At 40.7% G+C, this 25,025-nt stretch overlaps 1 protein-coding gene across 2 annotated transcripts in view; it reads right to left on the reverse strand.

Annotated features, from left to right (window-relative positions):
- ATP11A (ATPase phospholipid transporting 11A) overlaps positions 1–25,025 on the reverse strand; it is a 413,748-nt gene that overhangs the window by 44,509 nt on the left and 344,214 nt on the right. For both annotated transcript variants that reach the window (XM_033948051.1, XM_033948052.1), the window contains exons 17-23: positions 24,876–24,979; positions 20,909–21,090; positions 14,361–14,612; positions 11,834–12,008; positions 8,946–9,048; positions 6,498–6,643; positions 4,335–4,394 (exon numbers count right to left, since the gene is read on the reverse strand). In XM_033948051.1, the coding sequence (XP_033803942.1) occupies positions 4,335–4,394; positions 6,498–6,643; positions 8,946–9,048; positions 11,834–12,008; positions 14,361–14,612; positions 20,909–21,090; positions 24,876–24,979 (1,022 nt within the window). The remainder of the gene's footprint in view (positions 1–4,334; positions 4,395–6,497; positions 6,644–8,945; positions 9,049–11,833; positions 12,009–14,360; positions 14,613–20,908; positions 21,091–24,875; positions 24,980–25,025) is intronic.

Consider the following 25,025-nt stretch of genomic DNA (forward strand, 5'->3'; position numbering starts at 1 on the left):
CCCGCATTTCCTCCAAAGTATACAGATTGAGATCTTTAAGTCTGTCCCAATATGCCTTATGATGAAAGCCACATACCATTTTAGTAGCCTTCCTCTGGACCGACTCCATCCTTTTTATATCTTTTTGAAGATGCGGCCTCCAGAATTGTACACAATATTCTAAATGAGGTAAGAACATAAGAATAGCCTTACTGGGTCAGACCAATGGTCCATCAAGCCTAGTAGCCCGCTCTCATGGTGGCCAATCCAGGTCACTAGTACCTGGCCAAAACCCAAGGAGTAGCAATATTCCATGCTAGCGATACAGGGCAAGCAGTGGCTTCCTCCATGTCTTTCTCAATAACAGACTATGGTCTTTTCCTCCAGGAATTTGTCCAAACCTTTCTTAAAACTAGCTACACTATTCGCTCTTACCACATCCTCTGGCAACACGCTCCAGAGCTTAACTATTCTCTGTGTGAAAAAAAATTTCCTCATATTGGTTTTAAAAGTATTTCCCTGTAACCAGAGTATTATACAGAGGCATCAATACCTCCTTTTTCCTACTGGCCATGCCTCTCCCTATGCAATCTAGCATCCTTCTAGCTTTCACCGTCACCTTTTCAACCTGTTTGGCTACCTTAAGGTCATCACATACAATCACACCCAAGTCCAGCTCTTCTGTTGTGCACATAAGTTCTTCACACCCTAAACTGTACTGTTCCCTCTGGTTTTTGCAGCTCAAACGCATGACCTTGCATTTCTTAGCATTAAATTTTAGCTGCCAAATTTCAGACCATTCTTCAAGTTTCGCCAGGTCTTTCTTCAGGTTATTCACACCATCCGGCATGTTTATTCTATTGCAGATTTTATTATCATCCGCAAAAAGGCAAATCTTACCCGACAACCCTTCAGCAATATCATTTATAAAAATGTTAAAAAGAACAAGCCTAAGAACAGAACCTTGAGGCACACCACTGGTAACATCCCTTTCCTCAGAGCGATCTCCATTGATCACTACTCTCTTTTGCCTTCCACTCAACCAGTTCCTGACCCAGCCCGTCACTTTGGGACCCATCCCAAGGGCACTCAGTTTATTAGACGTTTGTGTGGAACACTGTCAAAGGTTTTGCTAAAATCTAAATACACCACATCTAGTGCACATCCATCCAATTCTCTGGTCACCCAATCAAAGAAATTGATGAGATTGGTCTGACAAGACCTACCTCTAGTGAATCCATGTTGCCTCCAGTTCTGTAATCCACAGGATTCCAGAAACTTGACCATTCTCTGTTTTAATAGCTTACTACAGAAGTCAGACTTACTGGCTTGTAATTCCCTACTTCTTCTTTACATCCACTTTTGTGGAGAGGGACCGCATCCGCCCTTCTCCAGTCCTCCGGTACCACTCCCGACTCTAAAGACTCATTGAAAAGGTCAGTCAGCGGAGCTACCAGAACACCATCTGACCCCATCGCTTTGTCTACCTTTATTTTAGATAGCTCCTCTGAAAATTGATCAGGGTTTATTACTCCTCCATCCCTATTCACGTTTGTCTTCCTTGCCTTTTTTTGTTTGACTATCTTGACTTGAAGATGCTGGAGCAGTCTCGGGTCTGCGATCCGCTTGCTCACAATCTTTAGCTCTGCTGGTCCCACTTCCCTGGAATAGGAAGTTGAGGTCAGAGGGAGGTGGGGGCTAATGGAGACTGCAGACTCATGATCAATTAAGCATCCCTGAGCTCCCTGCAAGCGGGTCGGGGCAATTTGCAGAGGCAGCAAAATAAATAGTTAATAAAAAGCAGTTAAGACAGAGTTCCGTTTTGTTTTCAGCAGGGATCTGGCCCTCTGCTACAGACGAGGGATTGTTCAGTAGACCCGTTTAGTAGCTTCGAGTTTACGCCAGGCAGTGTCTACTGTGAGCTGTCTAAACTCAAGGTTAACAAAGCGATGGGGCCAGACAACCTACACCCCAGGGTGCTCAGGGAGTTATGTGATGTCTTGGCGGAACCACTATCCGCCACTATCCGCGCTCTTCAATCTCTCCCTTAGTACGGGTATAGTCCCGTTGGACTGGAAAACGGCTAACGTCATTCCACTCCATAAAAAAGGTTGCAAAATGGAGGCTGCAAACTATAAACCGGTGAGTCTCACATCAATAGTGAGCAAGCTGATGGAAACTCTAATCAAACGTCAATTGGATACGATCATGAACGAGGAGAATCTACGGGATCCCCGTCAACATGGATTTACTATGGGGAGATCCTGCCAATCCAACCTGATCAGCTTCTTTGACTGGGTGACGAGGAAGCTGGATGTTGGGGAGCCCCTGGACATCGTATACTTAGACTTCAGCAAAGCTTTCGATAGCGTACCACACCGCAGGCTGTTGAACAAAATGAGTTCTATAGGATTGGGTGACACTTTGACAAAATGGGTTGAGAACTGGCTTGGAGGCAGGCTTCAGCGAGTGGTGGTGAATGGCACCCCCTCTGAAATGACAGAGGTGATCAGTGGAGTGCCGCAGGGATCGGTCTTGGGCCCGATCCTGTTCAATATCTTTATAAGAGACTTAGCAGAAGGGCTTCGAGGTAAAATAACGTTATTCGCAGATGACGCCAAACTATGCAATGTAGTAGAAAGGAGTGCAACGATCAAAAACTCAATATCCGACAATATGACGCACGACCTACTCCTATTGGAGCGCTGGTCTAGGATCTGGCAACTAGGTTTCAATACCAAAAAATGCAAGGTCATGCACCTTGGCAGCCAAAACCCATGCAGAAGTTACACCCTTAATGGCGAGATCCTAGCAAGGACTGTAGCAGAACGGGACTTAGGGGTGATCATCAGTGAAGACATGAAGACTGCCAATCAAGTGGAGCAGGCTTCATCTAAGGCTAGACAAATCATAGGGTGTATACGTAGGGGTTTCGTCAATCATAAGCCTGAAGTCATTATGCCATTGTATAGATCCATGGTGAGACCCCATCTGGAATACTGTGTACAATTCTGGAGGCCTCATTACCGCAATGATGTGCTGAGACTGGAGTCGGTCCAGCGAATGACCACCCGGATGGTCTCAGGACTCAAGGACCTCCCATACGAGGAACGGCTGGATAAGTTGCGGCTATACTCACTCGAGGAACGCAGAGAGAGGGGAGACATGATCGAGACGTTCAAATATCTCAAGGGCCGCATCAAGGTGGAAGAAGATATATTCTTTTTCAAAGGTCCCACGGCTACAAGAGGGCATCCGTGGAAAATCAGAGGAGGGAAGCTGCACGGTGACACCAGAAAATACTTTTTCACCGAAAGAGTGGTAGATCGCTGGAATGGTCTTCCACTTCAGGTGATTGAGGCCAGCAGCGTGCCCGATTTTAAGACAAAATGGGATCGTCACGTGGGTTCTCTTCACAGAGAAAGGTAGGGGTGGGTCATTAAGGTGGGCAGACTAGATGGGCCGTGGCCCTTATCTGCTGTCTATTTCTATGTTTCTATGTAATTACCATTTCATGGCCTTCTTATGGATACAAGAAAACTGCTTGTTTTCTTGTATTCATAAGAAGGCCATGAAATGGTAATTGCTGAAAACAAAACAGAACTCTGTCTTAACTGCTTTTTATTAACTATTTATTTTGCTGCCTCTGCAAATTGCAAAAATTATTTTCCTTCATAACTCCAATAATGGCTTTATCCTACCAGACCACTACAGCTACACAGGGAGAAGACCTACACAGTGGCGTACCAAGAGTGTGGCAGTCCACCCCGCTTGCAGGGAGCTCAGGGATGCTTAATTGATCATGAGTCTGCAGTCTCCATTAGCCCCCACCTCCCTCTGACCTCAACTTCCTATTCCAGGGAAGTGGGACCAGCAGAGCTAAAGATTGTGAGCAAGCGGATCGCAGACCCGAGACTGCTCCAACATCTTTGAGCTGCTTGGAGAAGAGAGGGGTGCTCTGGCCAGAGGATGGAGTTCTCCATCCCAGTTTTCCACCCTCCCAGGTATGCCACTGGACTTATCACCTATATCCTGCTATTGAGACAGACATGGGGGAAATCACTGCTTGCCCTGGATCGGTAGCATGATATGTTACTATTTTGGTTTTTGTCAGATACTTGTGACCTGGGTTGACTACCATGAAGATGGGATACTGGGCTAGATGGACCACTGGTCTGACCCAATATGGCTGTTCTTATGTTCTCAGTCACTACCCACTGGCAGGAGGGCATAAGCCCACACATTTGGGCTAGTCTGCTGGAACAATAAGGAAACTGCAGTTACTCTCGATTATCTCCTTGAGATTCAGCTTATAAGGAAAGATAATAAAACAAAAATAAAATCATTTTACTAACCTGTTGTGAAAAACCACAGAAGAACTGGTATAAAAACTGAGGGAAAATGAAGCAGACATTCTGAAAGAAAGAGTCAAAGGCATTAAAGTTCTGCACTTACCCTAATATACCAAACATACAGAGAGCCATTTTGAAAAGGACATCTAAGTCCGATTTGGATGTTTCTCACTAAACATCCAAAGTCTGAAGCACATAAATGTCCATTTTTGAAAGCTAAACTGCTAGATATCCAATATTTTTTCTGACAATCACCTAGTTGAACATTTAGGCCTTCAGGATGTCAAATCCTTAGGACACCTGACTTTATACCCCATTTTCAACCACAGAAACATCCAAATCCAGACCATTTGGATGTAGGAGGGGCCAACATTATGATGAACTGGCCATATAGACATGCTAACAAAGTAATGGGACACCTTAGAGGGCACTGCTGTGAACTTCATAGAAAGTGTGCCAGAAGTACATCTCACCATATACCCATTATAATTTATGCTGAGCCCTCCAAAACTCTCTGAAAAACTACTAGACTCACCTATCTACCACACAATAGCCCTCAATGGCTACAGATGGCATCTATATGGCAGTAGAGTAGGGTTTTGGGGGCCTCACACTTTCTACCATAAATGTAGTGGTTAGAGTGACTTATGGGACTGGATCCTCCTCTCTATGATTCACTAGTCCATCCACCAGGTTACTTAAGACACTTGAGTGATGTCTACTAGGACTTCCCATACCAGGTGCTGATGTTCTAGAGACAAGTATGTACTCTTTCATTCTGATTTTTGGGGATGGGAGGGGGGGTCAGTGACCACTGGAGTAGTGGGGAGTCATACCTTAATGTATCCAGTGGTCATCTGGTCAGTTTGGGTAACTTTGTGGGCACTTAAGACATTTTGGGCTAGACTTATTTTAGAAGTGTTTAAGTTCTGTCTAGGACATCTTGGAAAAGGTTATTGTTGCAAGACATCCATGTTAATCACACCCAAAGCTTGCCCAAAACACTCCCTTAACACATCTCCCAAAATGTCTCCTGGAACTATAGATGTACAGTAGGAGAAATGTCTCGCTAGACGTCCAGGGAAAGGGTTTTGATTATCAGTACTTGGATGTCCCAGTGATTAGGACTTCCAAGTGCTGACTTAGGCGGTTTTTTTGGACATTTTAGTTTTTTTGATTATGAGCTCTACAAACTGAGGTTCATTTTCAAAAGAGAAAAATGTCCAAAAAATGGCACAATGTGGCATTTGCGTGTTTTATTTACTAAAACATCCAAATTGCCACTTTCAAAACATTTTTTGATGGTTTTCTATGTTTCTCCGAAGTGCTTCTAAATCTCAAGGGGGCATGCATTTTGGATAGGATTAGGGCAGATCTATGATTTGGATGGTTTTTTGCAATAATGGAACATTGCAAAAAATGTCTGGGGCAAAACTTGGATTTCTGAGGTTAGACCTGTTTCAATAAGTGCCAAAAATGCAGCCAAACTGACCAGATGACCGCTGCATGCCCCCTATACTCCCCTAGTGTTTACTGACCCCTCCCACTCCCCAAAGATGTGAAAAAAATAATACATACCAGCCTGTATGACAGCTTCAGATGTTATGTCTAGTTATATTAGGGCAACAAGCAGGTCTCTGGAGTAGCCTGGTGGTCAGTGCAGTGGACTACAGAGAAGGGACTAAGGGCCATATCTTACTCTAACTAGTACACTTGTGGGGGAAAGTGTAAGCCAACCAAAAACCTACTGTACTGACACATATAGGTGACATCTGCAGGCATAAGATCTATTGGAGAAGTATACAGTTGAGTACAGTAGGTTGTGGGTGAGTTTTGGAGGTTATGGTGATATATGTACATGGGACCTTTTATGTGAAGTTCACTGCAATGCTCCCTGGGTGCTCCACTGTTCTGATGGGATGTCTGTGTGGCCAATCTGCTAAGAATGTTGGCCCCTACTATGTCCAATGATTGGTTTTAATGGGTTTTTCATTTAGACTTTTTTTTTCTCAAAAATGGTTCAAAAAGATAGACACCCTGAGAACAAACACATCTAAGAAATGGCCATTTTTATAACATCCAAAATCAGATTTAGATGTCATATTGAAAATGCCCTTCCACATCACATAGAACATAAGAGAGCAGAAGGTAGTAGAGACCACCTACCTTATAAAAGAAATATTGCACAAGCTCAGCTATCCGGACATAGTAAAAGTGCCCATGAATAAGTATCATCTTTTTCAAATGTTTAAATTTTGGAATTGCATAGTCACTGTTCCTTGCAGCTTGACGTCCCTCTTTACCAATAACTCCTGAAAAACAAGCCATTTCAGAAGTCACATCGGAAGCCAAAAGTTAAGGGGAGTTGCAAATAATACAAGTTACCCAAAATAAAGACTATGTTCATGGTCAGCTGCTATTTTTATTTATTTATTTTAAAAATTTCTATACCGTTTTATATCAAAACAGTTTACAAAATGTTGATGTACATAAAATGTTAAAATAAATCAGGACAAGTAGAAAAGAACAGAATTAATTATTACAACAATAATGCTCAATACTCAGAAAAATGCACGATTTGATAACTTTATGCACAATTTGATAACTTTTTATAGGATATATAATTCTTTATAGCATATAAGAACATAAGAAGTGCCATCTCCGGATCAGACCATCAAGTCCGGCGATCCGCACACGCGGAGGCCCTCCCAGGTGTACACCTGGCATAATTTGTAGTCACCCATATCCTTCTATGCCCCTCATAAGGAGATGTGCATCTAGTTTGCTTTTAAATCCTAGGACGGTCAATTCCGCAATAACCTCGTCGGGGAGAGCATTCCAGGTGTCAACCACTCTCTGCGTGAAGCAGAACTTCCTTATATTCGTCCTGAACTTGTCCCCCCTCAGCTTCATTCTGTGTCCTCTTGTCCATGTAAAATTGGACAATGTAAATAGTTTTTTCTGCTCTATTTTGTCGATTCCTTTCAGCATTTTGAAGGTCTCAATCATATCCCCTCGCAGTCTCCTCTTCTCAAGGGAGAACAATCCCAGTCTCATAAGTCGATCCTTGTATTCCAGTTTCTCCATACCCATTACTAGCTTTGTTGCTCGCCTCTGCACCCTCTCCAGCAGTTTTATATCCTTCTTTAGGTTGGGAGACCAGTGTTGGACACAGTATTCCAAGTTGGGTCTGACCATTGCTCTATAAAGCGGCATTATGACCCTCTCCGATCTACTCGTGATTCCCTTCTTTATCATGCCCAACATTCTATTTGCTTTCTTTGCTGCCGCCACACATTGTGCTGACGGCTTCAGGATCCTATCTATCAGTACACCCAGGTCCTTTTCTTGTTCGCTCTTACCCAGAGTTGCACCTGACATTCTATATTCGTGTTCCTTATTCTTACTGCCTAAATGCATTACTTTGCATTTCTCCACGTTGAACTTCCATCTGCCATTTCTCTGCCCATTTCTCTAACTGATACAAGTTGCTCTGGAGTTCCTTGCTATCCTCCTGTGATCTGATTGCCCGGCATAGCTTTATGTCATCTGCAAACTTGATGATCTCACTGGATGTTCCTTCTTCCAGGTCATTGATATAAATATTAAATAGGATCGGCCCAAGTACCGAGCCCTGGGGTACACCACTAGTCACTTTCTCCCAGTCAGAGAACTTCCCATTTATGCCCACTCTCTGCTTTCTGTTTTCCAGCCATTTGCATATCCATCTTTGTATATCTCCCTCTATTCCATGGCTTTGTAGTTTCCTGAGAAGTCTCGTGTGGAACTTTGTCGAAAGCTTTCTGGAAGTCCATGTATATTATGTCCACCGGCTTTCCACTATCAATTTGTTTGTTCACAGTCTCAAAAAATTGAAGTAAATTCGTTAAACATAATTTTCCTTTCCTGAAACCATCTTGACTGGGTTTCATCAAGTCATGTGTATCCAAGTGCCGGACTATGCTATCCTTGATGAGTGCTTCAATCATCTTTCCATGGATAGACGTAAGGCTCACAGGTCTTTAGTTACCCGGTTCTCCTCTTGATCCTTTTTTGAAAATTGGTGTGGCATTTGCTATCTTCCAGTTGTCCGGTATCTGTCCAGTTCTGATTGTCAGGTTGGCAAGTTTTTGCAATAACTCTCCGATTTCAACCTTCAATTCTTTTAAGACTTTCGGGTGAATTCCATCCGGTCCAGGGGATTTGTCACTTTTAAGTTTGTCGATCTGGTCCAAGTCCACTTCAACTGTGGTGAGGCTATCTTCTATTACTCCTCTAAACATTTTCACTGCTTCTGGTATTGTTGCGGTGTCCTCTTTCGTAAAGACGGACGCAAAGAAGGAATTTAGTTTATCTTCCTTTATGTTTAACTCTATATAAAATTCTATGTAGCAATGTGCTGCTTGTAACCTGCCTAGAACTCTAATGAGGATTCGGAGGGATATAAGATCACACATAATATAACAAAGTGAAGATAGAAGTACTTTTCTGTGTTACCCTGTGCAAAGTGATAATCTACAGCATTGTCTAATTTTCTCTTTCCTTTCGCAATGATATTTTTTTTTCTCTGGTTCTTTTGCAAATACATTTAAACATATGACACAAAACACTTACCAATCCCAACATGTGCTTCTAGAATCATACTGACATCATTTGCTCCATCTCCGATTGCTAATGTTATTGGATGCTCTTTTGAGGCTTTAATAAGTTTAACAATCTAGGAAAATAAAAATTCTTTTGAAAACATCTTTACCTTTTCCACTTCATGCTGCTACTTCTGTATAAAGTACTGTTGAGAGCTGTTTTACTAAAGTCAGTCAATGATGACAAGATACCAACTTTCTGTTTTTTTCAAAGTAAATCAGGGAAGATGCATCATCCATAACCAAACATAAACAAATGTACATCTGGGCAGACAATGGTATTCTAATGTGGATTTGCAGTTGTCAAACAATGCTAATATGGAAGCAGGCAAGAGCAGAGATTGAGTCTCAGAATGTTGAGTAGAACTGGGCTTTTTGTGTTAATTGGGATGATGCATCAGTTTTTTTTGTAGTGACTACTTATTGGAAGAAATTCAGACTAGATGTCGTCGTAGAGAGCATTATGACTTCCTTGCCCAATTACAGCAAGCTTTAATGCTGTAAAACTCAAGAATGTGGGGACAAAAGCTGTAAATAAGTTATTACAGCCATTAGTATATAACAGATGTTAAAAAACCCGGAATTTATTGACTAAAATATGTTAGCTTTGGAAAATGTATATAGCAGATGTCTTTGTATTGTGTTCAAAAGAAAAGGAAATGCATTTCTGGTTTTATTTCTACAGTGTTGAAGTACTTGCTGACCCTTGCTGTGACTGGTGGGGATCCCCAAGCACCGCCAGCAGAGGACCTCCTCTAGAGATAGCCAGAACTCCCCTCCACCAAGCGTGCAGTCGCTGGCAGCATCCATGAGCCACTGAAGTGGCAGCATCTGTGATTCAAGGACGCTACTGTTGCCTGCCAAACTTGGCAAAAGGGACCCCCGGCCAACTGCAAAAGAAGTCCTCAACTGACAGCTTGGGGGTTCTCATCAGCTGAGTATTTATATTTTATATTTACATTAGAGGCTCTGGTAGAAACCCGTTTACAAAGTATGTATTCTTCCCAATTAATATCTCCAAATTAATAAAGTGTCTTTGCTTATTTGTAAACTAGTTGTTTAGCCCGTTACATTAAAAGGTGCTAGCAGCCCTTCTCCCTTACTTTTACCTCCTCCCTGTCCAGCAGCACCCCCCCCCCTATTCCCTGCTCCCCTTATATAGCAGTAGCCCTTCTCCTTTTATCTCCCCCTGTCTAGCATCCCCCCCTCCCCATTCCCATTGTTTGGAGAATTCAGGTTAAGGTGTTGACAATTGTATATCGTGTTCTTTATGATCAAGCACTTTGGTATTTGAAACAAGTATTGTCTGTGTATATTCCTAAAAAGAATCTAAGATCTGAATCATTAATGCAGTTAGTGGTTGAAGATGCTACATATGTGACAACAGAACAATCTGCTCTTTTCAAACTGCAAGAGCAAAAATGTGGAATAAGCTGCCAGGTAACATGTGATTATATAAGAGCTATGACCAGTTTCGTAAGGCACTAAAAACATTTATTTGTGCAGGCGTTTGTTATTATTGATATTGAGGAGGAATGTATTTATAAGGGGAAATAAGAGAAGAAATGATATGTGGCAAATCAGTTGCATTACTCCCCTTTTTAGAATTTGCTGTCTTAGGTTTTGGTATTTGATTTTATGTATGTTTGTTTATGTAACTTGCTTAAGTTTTAAATGGGTGATAAATTTTTAAAATAAATTAATAACCCATTTATTCTGTTTTTGCATTGCCAGTTTGAAGCAATGTCTGTTATACCAACCGAACTGTTCTCAAATTAAAAGTTAGTTGAATGTTGAGACCCTGTTTCCCTGAAAATAAGACCTATCCCAAAAATAAGCCCTAGCATGATTTTTAAAGATGCTCCTAATATAAGACCTAGTTAAGATCGACTCCCGAAGCCCTCCCCGCCCCCCCCCCCCCGAATGTCCCTGACTCTATCCCTGACACTAGTGCTGCCTGATTTGCTGAAAAAAATCGGACTCATATATTCAGCAACTCCCATCCCTGCTACTTTAGGAGGCCTTGTAGCGCAGATATGTCAGTCTTAAGGTGGGAGGGTCGGTGAGGTTCTGCTGCACAAGGGGATGTGTGAGAGGGGAGGAATGTTGCTGCACATGGGGAGGGGGGAGAAAGAAAAGAGGAAGAATTGGGGTAGAGGAGAGGAAGGGAGAGATGATTGTTAGAAACATAGAAACATAGAAAGATGACGGCAGAAAAGGGCCAAGGCCCATCAAGTCTGCCCACTCTATAGACCCTCCCCTTAAGATTAGCCAATGTTTTGCCCTGACCCACGTAGTGATCCCACATGGGTGTCCCATTTATTCTTAAAATCTGGCACACTGCCCTAGTGTGTTTTTTTGGACCCAAAATTAATATAAGACACTGTCTTATTTTCAGAGAAACATGGTAATAGGACCCAGCTTCCTGAAAAATGGGATTATACATTTTATTCAGTAAAAAAATGCATTACTTTCTACTGGGGATTTCTGGCCATTAAAACAGCCCTTGAACATTTCAAGTTTTAGTAGAAGACTACATTTAATAGTGATTTCACATATGTGAGCATTTCTGGGAAATGGTGACTACAGTACCAGATCCTAAATGTTAAGAACGGTCCATTTTTCATGTCATGAGTCCATAAGCAGTCTGCAAAATTACATGGTTGAATTTCTGTAACTCTTTTCTTACATAAAAAGATGGCATTTGGACTATTATATTACAAATTGTTTGCTCTGACAGAATTCATTAAAACCTCATTTTCTGTTTCTGGTGACTTTATTCAACTTTTCCTAAATATGATCACATATAGGTTCAACAGGGATACCATGCAATCAGCAAAACAAAATATTAAAGCAAACCTGTGCTTTCTGAAGTGGTGCCATTCGGCAGCAGAGAACGGCACTACAGTTCCTGCAAATTTCAAGGAAGAGCTCCTTGTAGTTGCCAGGGTTCCCATCTTGTCTGGGTTTCATTATAAGTGACAATGCAGCGCCATCAATTATCAAACCATAATCTTGCATATCAGTGGAAAATCTGCAAAATTGACAAAAGTTCAAGATAAACCAGTAGAAATAAGAAAATGCTAACACAAAAGCATCACTTGGTCCATCCAGCCTAATCATTTATACCTGCCTACTATGCTCTTTGAGAACTCACTCATCAGTGTTATAATATAAGAACATAAGAATTGCCGCTGCTGGGTCAGACTAGTGGTCCATTGTGCCTAGCAGTCTGCTCCTGCAGTGGCCCCTAGGTCAAGGACCTGAGCCCTAACTGAGTCTAGCCTTACCTGCGTACGTTCTGATCTAGCAGGAACTTGTCTAATTTTGTCTTGAATCCCTGGAGGGTGTTTTCCCCTACAACAGCCACCAGAAGAGCATTCCAGTTTTCTACCGCTCTGGGTGAAAAAGAACTTCCTTACATTTTTATGGAATCTATCCTCTTTTAACTTTAGAGAGTGCCCTCTCGTTCTCTCTACCTTGGAGAGGGTTAACAACCTGTCTTTATCTACTAAGTCTATGCCCTTCATTATCTTGAACGTTTCAATCATGTCCCCTCTCAGTCTCCTCTTTTCAACTCCTCCAGCCCCTTAACCATTTTACTTGCTCTTCTTTGGACCCTTTTGATTAGTACTGTGTCCTTCTTCAAATACGGTGACCAGTGCTGGATGCAGTATTCCAGGTGGGGTCGCACCATGGCCCGCTACAGTGGCATGATAACTTCTGATTCTAAGATCTCTTTGCATGTGTGCTTGATTTCTGCCATTGTTTTACCTCCTATCAACTTTAATAGACATGTAATTCAGCTGTCTACTACCCTGCCATTTGGGGTTCTGAAAGAAAACTTTAAAAAGGCAATGCAATTGACATATACCTTAATGTGAAACATAAGCAGAAATTAGTAAATTAGATCAATGATGAAGCACTACAGATTTCAAAGTGAAACAGACTAGCAGTGGCGGAATGCTATACAGTATAAAACTCACTCCAATAGAATGAAAACATAGAATATACTGCCACTGATGAAACAATACAGGATATACCCTCCCCCCTTTTATAAAGCCGCGAAAAGGCCGGTGCGCTGAATGCTCTACGCTTCTCCTGACACTCACAGAGTTCCTATGAGTGTTGGAAAAACCGCAGAGCATTCAGTGCGCCGGCCTGTGCTAAAAACTGCTTCCACAGTTTTACAAAAAGGGGGAGGGGGATTGTAAAATACATTCTGTAGTACATAAATGGAAAAAGGGAAACTCTAATGAACTGAAACACAATATATAAAAAGTGATAAAACTATGATGGGAAACAAAATGTGCAGTGTACAGTGCAAAAGGAGAAAGATGCTATGCAAACATCAAAATAAAATCAATACAAAAGAATATATCATCTAAAATGTGATATATAAAAAAAGATGTGCAAACTTATATAAAGCTGTATTATAGCCATTGTGTTCATTATGGGCCCCTTTTACAAATTCCTGGTGCGGAAAAAGCAATGTAGCCCATTCACATGGGCTGGGTTGCCATGTGGAAATCACTACTGTGGCTTTGTAAAGGGAGCCCAGTAAGAGATAAATGGGAGGTAAAAAATGAAAACAGAATGGTATCAAACACACCAATATTGAACAAAGGTAACAGTTTAAAATATATGATCTTTGATAATGTATTGCTCTTTTCTTAATTTACAAAGGACCTTCAAAAAGTTTTTGCACTTTTATTTTTTAAACACTTAAAAAAAAAAAAATATCTCAAAAGCAAATTACATCACTACCTGCAAGGTGAGCTGGCTTGCCTTACTAGTCACTTGACATTCTACGACATGCCCTCTTACCACTTCTACCCCATTTCCCTTTTCCAATGAAAATACATGAAAGTGTGGAAACTTTTTGAAGGACCCTTGTAATGTAATATGATCTTAGATTTATGGGACTGTTCTTATGCATGACATTTTTTACAAGAAAAAAATAAATCAATACTCCAGTGTCAAAATTATTTATTATTTTATTTATTTATTGTTAAATGAAATTCCCTTCAGTCCTCTTGATTTTTTATTGTAAGTGACTTATTTTCTACAACACATCCCATTTAATTGTTATACTAATTGACTATTTTTTTTGTTAATATTGCTTTTATTTACTTAGTTTTTGTATTTTTAATTGTTTAGATCTATTTTTGACTCCTGAGGCAGGCCCTTTGGCCGAAACATGATTCGTGTAAAGTCTTCTATATTATTATTTTAAATAAAGTACGTCAATTTGAACAATATTAGCACCTACTGTGTTGCCATCTATTCTGTTGTTGTTCCAGCTATGACATTACCCATATGGCCTTCTCTTTAGTTGTTCCAGCTACAACATTAAACATATTTACAGTACAAGCTTCTTACATACCCTGAGAAGTTGTCCCTGGTTAAGGTATCGCTGTGCCTTAGCACTGTTTTGCTTAGTTCAAACAGAACATCATGTAAACTTTGTTCTTCTATTTTCTTTGTAGTCAGCTCAAGCAATTGTGTGTTTCTTCTGAAAAGTTTGCAGGCATAGCAAGTGGCTGCAGCGGTTTCCATTTTGTCTCCTGTCAAGACCCACACTTTAATACCAGCCTTTTGCAGAGATTCAATGGTGTCAGCAGCTTTTTCCTGTAATCTAAGAAATTGTGATTCATGTTTAGAGACAAAGTGAAAAGAGTAGAAACTAAAGATTTTGTAATAATTATATCACAACTAGTTACAGCTATAGAGTGCTCATATTACACAATTCTGGAGCTTTTAGGAAGATTAATAATAATAATAATAATAATAACTTTATTCTTATATACCGCCAACAATCTTGTGACTTCTAGGCGGTTTACAACGAAGAGAAACTGTACAGACAGCGACTTACAGAGTATAGCTGAGAACATCTGATAGTAACAACAGTGATAATAATAGCAACAGTTTATATACTGCAGGACCGTGAAGTTCCGTGCGATTTACAATGAATTAGAAAAATTCCATAAATTGAGTGGAGCATTCATAGTTAGAGATTAGAGGTTAACAGTTTTCAAGATCAGATCTGGGTGGGATTACGAAGGGGGCTATTGTCCTGAATCGTTACCTAGGTATTTCGAGAACAGGTATGTTTTTAGGTGTTTCCTAAATTCACCATAGTTGTTTGTGTGTGTAATTAGTTTTTCTAAGTCTTTGCCCCATAAGGCTGCTTGATACGATAGAAGTTGTTGATGGTATCTCTTATATTTGCATCCTCTAGCCGGTGGGGAAACGAATTTCAGATGTGTTTTTCTCTCATGTCTGTTGGTTGAGAATGAGAAGATTAGGATAACCCATTTTGATGTTATGATCTATAATGATTTTCTTCCATTAGAAGCTTCTTTTAGAGTACTGGAGATGTTATTAGATTCTCATTTAACAATCAAGTCTCAGATTAAACTTGTTGACAAAGATAATATTTTAGAAGTTGAGGAAACTGAGACAGATTAGGAATTGCTTCTGTTATGAACATTTTAGGGTTCTTTATCAGGCTGTACTACTATCCCAAATTGACCATTGCCATATTATATATTTAATCTGTACTGGTAAAATATTGAAAGGGTTGCAAATGTTACAGAATAAAGTGGTGAGATTAATCTATAGAGCTCACAAATTTGAAAGGGTTATTCTGTTCTTGATTAGATTGCACTGGCTCTCCATATATGCTTGTAGTCGTATTTAAGATTTGTACCTTGATATTTTGGACAATATTTGGTCTTCTTACAGTTATATGAATAAAGTAGAGGTGTAGCCTAATGGTTACTGCTGTGGCCTGAGAATAGGGGAACCAGGTTTAACTCCTATTGTAACTCCCTGTTACTCCGGGCAAGTCATTTAACCCTACATTGCTTCAAGTAAAAATAAGAACTGATTCTGTATAGGATGCCAGTCTCAGCGGCCACCTAAGAAGTGGCTGAGAATCATGTATCAGCATCCTATGCAAAATTGTCAGCCCTAACAGATGCCTACCCACCCCCTACCCCATTCTCTAACTAGTGCCCAGCTGAGCTGGCTGCAGCAGAGGACCTCCATACCCACCCCTGAAGTTGGCAGAAGGGATGCCCACTCCCTCCTAACACTGCCTGACACCCTCCCATTGGTGATTGGCAGAAGGGATGCCCACTCCCTCCTACCTAAGACCTTCAATCCCCCGACAAACCCCCCATCCTGCTGTTGCCCCCAAATCCCCTATACCCCCAACACCCTAAGCTCACCCTGACACCCCCCACCCCTGTACCTTTTGAAATAAGGCCTGCCTGAGGGGTGCCTATTTCCTGCAGTTGGCAGGCCCACCTCTTCAAAATGGTAGGCCTTCCCCTTCCTGGTGCATCCTGGGATGCACCGGAGAGGAGCTTAAGGCCCTAATTGGGCCAGATGCCTAAAACTTCTCCCACAGGAAGGGCCTTAAGCACCAGGGTCAATCAGGGCTTTAGGCCTCCTTCCCGGTGCATCCAGAGATGCACTGGGCGTGGCCTAAGACTCCGATTGTCCCAAATACCACAGGTTACTCCCATTCCCACTCCCATGAAGGGAGTGTTGGGGGATTAAGAGTCTTAGGAAGGAGGGAATGGGCATCCCTCTTGGCAATCACCAATAGAGGGGCATGTCAGGCAGTGTTAGGAAGGAGGGAGTGGGCATCGCTCCTGCAGATTTTGGGTGTGGGTGTTTGTGGGGGGGTCCTCTGCTGCAGCCAGCTCAACTGATTGAGGCACAGGAATCCCTGATCAGTTGAGCAAGCAGGACTCTCCGAAGCTGCGGCTTTGGGGAGTTCTGTCGGCTCAGCTGATCAGGGATTCCCATGCCGTGATCAGCTCAGCCGGCCATGTCTACTTTACTTTTCAGGCATCGGTCACAACTCTAGAGAGACACCTAGGGCCACTTAAACTCACCCATGGCTACTTCCAGGTGAAACCACGCCCATGCCTAACCTTGGACAAGCTTAGGTGACCCTACGTGTTTCCCTAAATCCGCAACAAATGCCTACAATGTAGGTGTCCTGCTTCGGGGAGTTTTTTTTCCTAAAAATGTGCATCCCAATTGAATGCCAGATGGTGATAGGATGCCTACCGCTGCCTACAATCGGGACACCCATTTAGAGAATCAGACCCTAAATGTTTGTATGTACTATGTAAACTGCTTTGACTGTAACCATAGAAATGTATTATAACAAATACCATCCCCCTTTTCTTAGCTGGCTAGAGCTATAAGAGAAAAATAATTCAAATTCTTTGTTTCACTTCCTATCCTCTACGGGAGTGAAATACAAGCAAATTTTCACATGCATGTTTTCCTACCTGGTTACTGAAAGCTGGAAAAAAACTGCCTTTCAAGTTAAAGGAGAGACAAGATGTATGCTATTTTGCAGAAGTTTAAACACTTATTTTTATTTTTAAAATGTCTCTTAAATAATGATTTTAAAGTATTGTTGATCTTTTTAAATTGCAAGTTCCTAGAAATATCTAGTTTGTGATGTAAGTCCAAATTGAACAGTTTCTAGACAATGGTGGAATAATTTAAGTACTTAATATTATATGCTCTCTGCCTCTCACGTGATTTTTTTTTCTGTTAGTTCAACAAATTTCAAAGGGTAAATAAGATAAGCTATTGTTTTCTTGAAATATCTCTCAAGAGATTGCAATATTTGTGTGAATGGAAGCAGATCACAATATTTGATGATAGATTTGGAATGCTCCCAGATGAGCTTTGTCTAAACAACAGGAGGTAGATATTCATAGCGATTTAACCAGCCAGAAATGGCTCCTAGCTGGATAAATCACTTATTCGGGGCTAGCTGCTCATATTAAGTACCACTTAATTTATTGTCCAACTCAAAACCAGCTATTTTGTGGGCATTCCAGGGACAGAATAAAGCACTTAGCCAGCCAATGTAATCGCATAAAAAATTCAGTCCAACTTTGATCCCCTTTTATCAAGCCACATTTGGGGGTTTTATCGCAGGGCACTGTGGTAAAAGCTCCAACACTCGTAGAATTCCTATGAGCAATGGAGCTTATACTGCAGTGCCCTGCGATAAAAAAAAATCCTTATGTGGCTTGATAAAAGGGGGCCTTTATGTGGTTGGCCATGGTTTCATTGGCTCTGTAAACCTGACAATTGAATACTAAAGCCCAGACACAGCTAAGCACTGAATTTTTGGGCATAATGTCATGGTGGTCAGCAAAATACTGATCGTCACCAACTGAATTTTGACTCCTAAAAGTCCAACGGATTCATTTATTTGAAATCTGATTTTAACAAATTCAGGCAGGGTCATGGACAAATATTTAACAGTAAGCAGTCCTTCTTGTCAAATATCATTCAAGACTGCTTTGTGGCAACATGATTAAGCAGAAAAAGTTATCTATTGAACAAGTAAAGGAAAACATTTTTATTTACAGTCATCTTGTCATCTTACAGGTTCCTTATTTGATGTCTCTTTATTTTGAGTTTCTAAGATGTTTAGACCATCCTATTGTGTTCACCCTGATTTTGTCTGTCTTTCCCAGTTTGCAAATTATTATTTCTACTTTCTGGTTTTAACTGTAAACCACAAACATATGCATACCAATAGGTGGTATATCAAATAAACTGAAAAATTATGCTGTAAGATAGAAGGGTTGACAGCCTTCCTCTAAATAATCTTCACCTCAAGCCTGTACTATGATTCTATGTCAATCCAGCAAAGAAACAGATGATGTACAATCTTCTTTCTACAAACATGCATCAAACATCAAAATACCCCCTAATTTTTTTTTTTTTTTAATTACATTTCAAACACCCACTATGTTGAAAAGCAGAAGGGTGAAACATGCACACATTAATCCAAACCTGGAAAGCACAGTTTGAAAAATCCCAAAACGCTTAGGGGCTCATAATCAAAATGGAAATACGAGTACGTCTAAAAACCGGCATAAATCGGCACATGGATAATCAGTAAGACAAGTCGTCCAAGTGCTGATAATCAAACCAGGTTTTAGACGTATTTCAAAACGATTTAGGCCCTTTTGGTGCGGCTGTACGCCCAAAGCTAAAAGGATCATTTTAGGAGGAGTGGTGAGGGCGGGATGTGGGCCGACCTAGACTTAGTCGTACTGCAAGTATAACCAGAAGTTTAACAAGGCTACCTAGATGGAACTTGTATGTTGTGACTTAGGCGATTGTAAACCAGGTCTAAGTGCCCAAAAGGTATTCAAAGTGACCAGAAAACCACTGCAAACACAAAATACAGACCCCCCCACACACTCCCCCAGTGATCACTGAACCCCCCCACCCCACCGCCATAAAAATCATAATAAACACTTTACATATCTGCTTCCAGAACATCAGCACCTGGCATAGGAAAGCCTAGTAGAACTGCACAGAGGTGGCTTAAGTAGTCTGGGGCTATTGGGGTTGTAGACAGGTGGCTCCAGTAGGTTTTGGGAGGCTCACCATGACCTATAAAGGAGTTCTGCTGAGATGTGTATATGGCACCCTTTTTGTAAAGTTCGCAGCAGTGCCCTGAAAGGTGCCCCACTTCTGTGTTGCCATGTCTGGGTGTCCAGTCCATCACTTTGCTGGCCCCTCCTATGTCCAAAAGGTCTTGTTCTAGGCATTTTTGACTTGGACGAATTTTTGGATAAGAATGGGGTATAAAGATAGACGACTTAGCGGTCTGGCCAATCAAAAGGCTGGATGTATACTTAAAACGATTTTTGAAAAAATCAATAATTTGGATGTATTTTTCAGGAATGGACTTTTGACGCTGCCGATTTTGGGCGACTAGCGACTTAGGCCCAAAACTGACTTAGACGTTTCTTTTGATTATGCCCCTCCACACGTCATTAATCAAAACTGGATGCACAGGACAGTTCCTTGTATCTAAAGATACTCTTACTGCCCCTCCCCTCAAAACAGCAAAACACCAAACACTCCAGTTTGTGAATAGAAAGCAGGACACTGTTTGGTGCACTACACAGAAACTTTCTTTTTTTTTTTTAAGCAACATCCTTCCACCGTGACTGCAGACAAGTCCAACCTTTATTTAAAGATGAGATGCTGTGTCCATCTTTACATCATTCAAAGAAAAAAGGTGAACTCTCAGATGAAAACAAATCCTTTGGATTCTTTAGGCAAGCTCTGACAAACAAAATGTTTCACCTAAATCAGCTTTCTTCAGGGCAAGTTCAAACAAAAAATCCTTCACTCATTTACTGTTAAAAATCAATCACAATATAAAGCAAAACCTATCAATTATAGTTCATTTGGGGGGGACGGAGGAAGTTTGCAGGATGGTGGGGCAATTGTTGGGGGGTCGTTTTTTAGTTTAAAAAAAAAGTCAATTTACGAAGAGGTGGGGCAGTTATAGGGGTAGCTTTTGGGACTGGGGCAGTTTGTGGAATGGTGGCGCAATTGCAGAGGGTCATTTTTAGGCATATTTCTCATTTCAAACAAATGCCTTCTCTAGGCTGAAGTCCAAAAGCAGGAGCGGCAAACAGGTAGACAAGATGGGGCTTGCAATCTTTACCTATTGCCAGATTCAATGTTTCAACACTGATATGACAGATTAATAATAAAATGAAAAACATTAAGTTTAGTTTAATTAATCCCACCCCCATTTTAATAAGCCAAGGTAGAGGTTTCCTATGAGTGTTGGAGCAGCGTTGGAACATTTAACGCCCTGGGCCACAGTAGAAACCTCTACTGCAGCTTAGTACAAGAAGGCCTACGTTTGATAGATTGCCTTTCTCTTAAGGCATCAAGATGGTTAAAGGCAACATATTTGCTACACATACAAAATAAATTAATATAAGTGCGACATATACACATGCAACACAAGTAACTGCACAATTACTAAAAATACAAATATACAACGTATATGTCTCACTTATTCAAGCTCCTCTCTAAAGCAGAATAAGACTGCCCATTCATTACCTGTCCTCCACAGCTGTTGCACCAAGCAGAATAAGATCTTTCTCTATTTGTTCATATGCCTCTGCCAGTTTCTTTTCTCGATCCTGGAGTGCGAGCTTTGCTGTTTGAAGGTGTTTGCTGGTCTCCTCATACTCTTCGTCTGTGAACTTTTTATATGCAACACACAAAGTTCTCAGTCCTTCCTGTAGGATCCAATAAAAATGAGATGCTATAGTTAGCTGTCGTTCCCTTTGATGCACGATAACTTTCTTAAACACACAGACATTATTAAATGCAACAATAAGACTACAGAACCAAAGTACTTAAGTGTTCATTTTTAAATGTATTTTCTCCAGAATTTTAAAATGCTTGAAGTGAGTAAAGTAATATGATTGTACTGTTCTTTCTTAAAATTATAAAACCATTGTAGCCTGGGCATAAAGCAGTTCTTCCCTCCACTCAAGAACTTACAAAGCTATTGGGAAGCAGAAGAATGAAGGTACAACAAACAGGTGAGAAACATACCAGCTGATCCAATTACCTTGGTCTCTGTGGGCCAGATGTTCAAAAGCATTTGTTGATCTTACCTAGAGAACACCACTGAAATTTCTACAGACTGCCTTGGGGCTGAGACAGACTGAGGATGGAGTACCTGCATTCCACCCAATTATATGGAGAGCCAGTAATATTCAGTCTCTATCCAGACAGCTATGCAGTTTAATTTATTCCAGCAAAAAGGCAATCCCAACTTAAAACTGCAGAGTAATTAGGGGTGTGCAGCCTGAAAAAGTTTTGTGTCATTTCCTTTCCTATTTCCAGAAATGTGTCTTTTCTTCACAGTATTTTTTCTTACATTATGTCATCACAGAGGTAATGTTAAGATTGTGTGCACTCTTTCAAAAGAATGCCCACTATCGACGGCACATGAAAAAACACAAATTTCATGGGTGTTTTTGCTGCTGATTTTCATTTGCCAACATAAGAAGCTATACCAGGGTTGTCCAAGGTCAGTCCTCGAGGGCTCAAATCCAGTCGGGTTTTCAGGATTTCCTCAAAGAATTGAATGAGATCTATTTGCATGCACTGCTTCCATTGTATGCAAAAAGATCTCATGCATATTCATTTGTGAAATCCTGAAAACCTGACCTGGCGAGGGCTGAGGTTGGACATCCCTGAGCTATACAGATAGGACCGGATTCAGTATATGGCAAGAAGGGCTTCAGGATGACTGCCCTTTATAGAATAGTATGTAGTACAGGGCTCAGTAGAGTCTAGGAACCAGACCAAAAATCTGGCAGCCAGATTTGGAATGAATGGAATTTTTATTTATGTACATTATGAATGTGCAATTTAAAATGTGCTTGATAATACACAGCAAGTTATTTATTAAAGTGGCAGGAAAGGGAAAGGTCATTTGCTGGATCACCGGCCCTCTAACTCAGTCTGCGCTAACCCTTGTGCCGTTTGATATGTCTATTCCAATTGTTTCACGCTTCAGATACCTGGGGGTTATATTGGACTCCAAAACTGTCTTTTCAAGAGCATGTCTCTCAAACTATTCAGTCTGTTTTTTTCTCTCTATGCAAGCTTTGCTATTTCCATTCCTTTCTTGACTTTGACTCTTTCAACACTTATCCACACTCTAGATTATTTCTAATCTTGACTACTGTAATTCCATTTATACAGGCATTATTAATAATAATAATAATTTATTGCTTATATACTGCCAAAGCCAAAGTAGTTTGAGGCAGTTTACAATAAGAAGAGCTGGACATTCAGCGAAAAGAACAATGAAGTCTTTGAGTACATGAATATTGGTAGGGGGAAGGGAGACAGAGTAAGGTCACATTGTGGGGCATCTAGTACAAGTAAGTGGGATCCAGGGAAAGGCTTTAGGAGTTCTTGGTCACAAATCAGTTAAACAGGTTGGTTTTAACTAGTTTTCTGAAGTTGAAGTAGGATGAGAAGTGCTTGATACTGCATCTCAACTTAAATGTTTACAAACTCTACAGAATATCACCATCCAACTGCCCTACATGTCATTTTGATCACCTGACCCCACTTTTTCTCCGCTTACATTGGTTACCTGTACACTTTTGTATCCTTTTCTATGTCTTATTCATTAGATTCTTCACACAAGTCAACCTCCTTATTTGTCATCCTTAATCATTCCCTATACCTTCTACGCAAGTCCTTTGTTTCCTTGATGCTAACCATCCGGTCTTTCCCAACCCTAAACAGACGTACTATGATTCCAACAGAACCTCTGCCTTCTATTTTGTTGCACCAAAACTATGGAACAATCCGCACATTGAGTGGAAGGTTTCATCATCTTAAGTAACCTGGTGGGTAGTCTAGAGGGTAGGCTAGTGAACCATAGAGAAGACAACACTGGCCCATAAGCCACTCTAAATACTACATTGATGGTGTTGGGGGGGGGGCCAACAAAACCTTACTCTACTGCCATATAGGTGCCACCTTCAGCCATAAGGGCTATTGGGGTGGTAGGCGGGTAGGTAAGTAGGTTTGGAGGGCTCAGCATAATTTATAAGAGTGGTATGGTGAGATGTACATCTGGCACCCTTAATGTGAAGTTCACTGCAGTGCCCTCTAAGGTGCTCCACTGCTCTGTTCGCATGTCTTTGTTGCCAGTCCATTACAATGTTGGCCCATCCCACATCCAAATGGTTTGGATTTGGACATTTTGAACTTGGATGTTTTTGTGGTTGAAAATGGCCATAAAAGTTAAACGTCCTAAGGTTGGATGTCCTGATGGCCAAGATGTCTAAATAGGTGACTTTTGAAAAAAAAAATAAAAAAATTGGATGTCCAGTTTCAAAAATGTATTGAAATTATCTACACTGGTTTGTTTTAAGGACTCACAGTACATAATACATATTCTGATGTTGTTATATAATTTTTTTGTGTATAGACCTTCAGACCACCGTCAGGGTAGAAACCTCTGACTATAAAACTCTTCGTCGGTCCAACCTTTATTATTTTGTGAATTTTTTTGTAATTACTTTTTAACTTAATTTTAATTTATTTTTCAGCTAAATTTTAAAAGCCATCAGGCTGTCACTTAGCTTTAGCTTAAACTGATACCGCCCAGTCTTCACCTCTCCCAGTTTCAAAAATGGCCATTTCTCTGCCCCTGACTTTGGACATCTAGCGGGAAAAGTCCAAAGTTAGACTTAGACATCCTATCGAAAATGCCCCTCTACCTGTCATTTATATTTTTACCCTTTAGGGTAAAAGTACTCCCATATATTTCTCCATTCCATCTATGCAAAAATATTATTCTGCAGCTCTGCATATGATTTTAATATAGGGTTATATCTTATTATCAAATGAATTTAATTAATGATTAAGCAGCTCTGAAGATCCTCTTTAACTCCAGGTAGTGAGCATTATTTCCATGAGGTGCAGAATATTTTAATCGCTGATTAAATTGTCATTGCTTCAAGGAAATGTAACCATTATTAAGAGACCTAAATCAGGCTAGTTGTGTTTAGGAAGAATTATGTTTTTCATATTTTCAGAAATGTCTACAAGGGATAACAAATGGTAAGGGTGGGATTTAATGTACCACTTTTCTGTGGTACAATCAAAGCAGTTTGCAATTATTATCTTCCCTCCTTTACAAAAGCATAGCATGGTTTTTAGCGCTGGTTGTGGCAGTAACAGCTCCAACACTCATAGAATTCCCAAGAGCATAGGAGCTGCTACTGCCACAGCCAGTGCTAAAAGCCAAGCTATATGTTTGTAAAAGGGGGGGAGGGTGTCTATGCAGGTATTTTCTGTTCCCAGTGGACTCACTATCTAAGTATTGTACCTGGGGCAACAGAGGGTTAATTGATTTGTTCAGAGTCACATGAAGCTGCAGTGGGAATCCCCAGGTTCTCAGCCCACTGCACTAACCACTCCTAGGTTACTCTTCTTGCATTTGACAGCAATCAATATTGGTAATAATTAAGCACAGCCTTACCACTGCGTTGCGCTCAACTCTAGCTTGAATTTGATCAACTTTGCCTTCTTTAACCCTGGGAAAAATAGCAGAGTCGGCTCCTTTGCAAAACAGAAACAAATCACCTGAAAAATTAAGAAAAAGCTCATGATATTCCTTATTAAAAGTAAA

Source organism: Geotrypetes seraphini, chromosome 6, assembly GCF_902459505.1.
Source record: "Geotrypetes seraphini chromosome 6, aGeoSer1.1, whole genome shotgun sequence".
NCBI classification, from domain to species: Eukaryota; Metazoa; Chordata; class Amphibia; order Gymnophiona; family Dermophiidae; genus Geotrypetes; species Geotrypetes seraphini.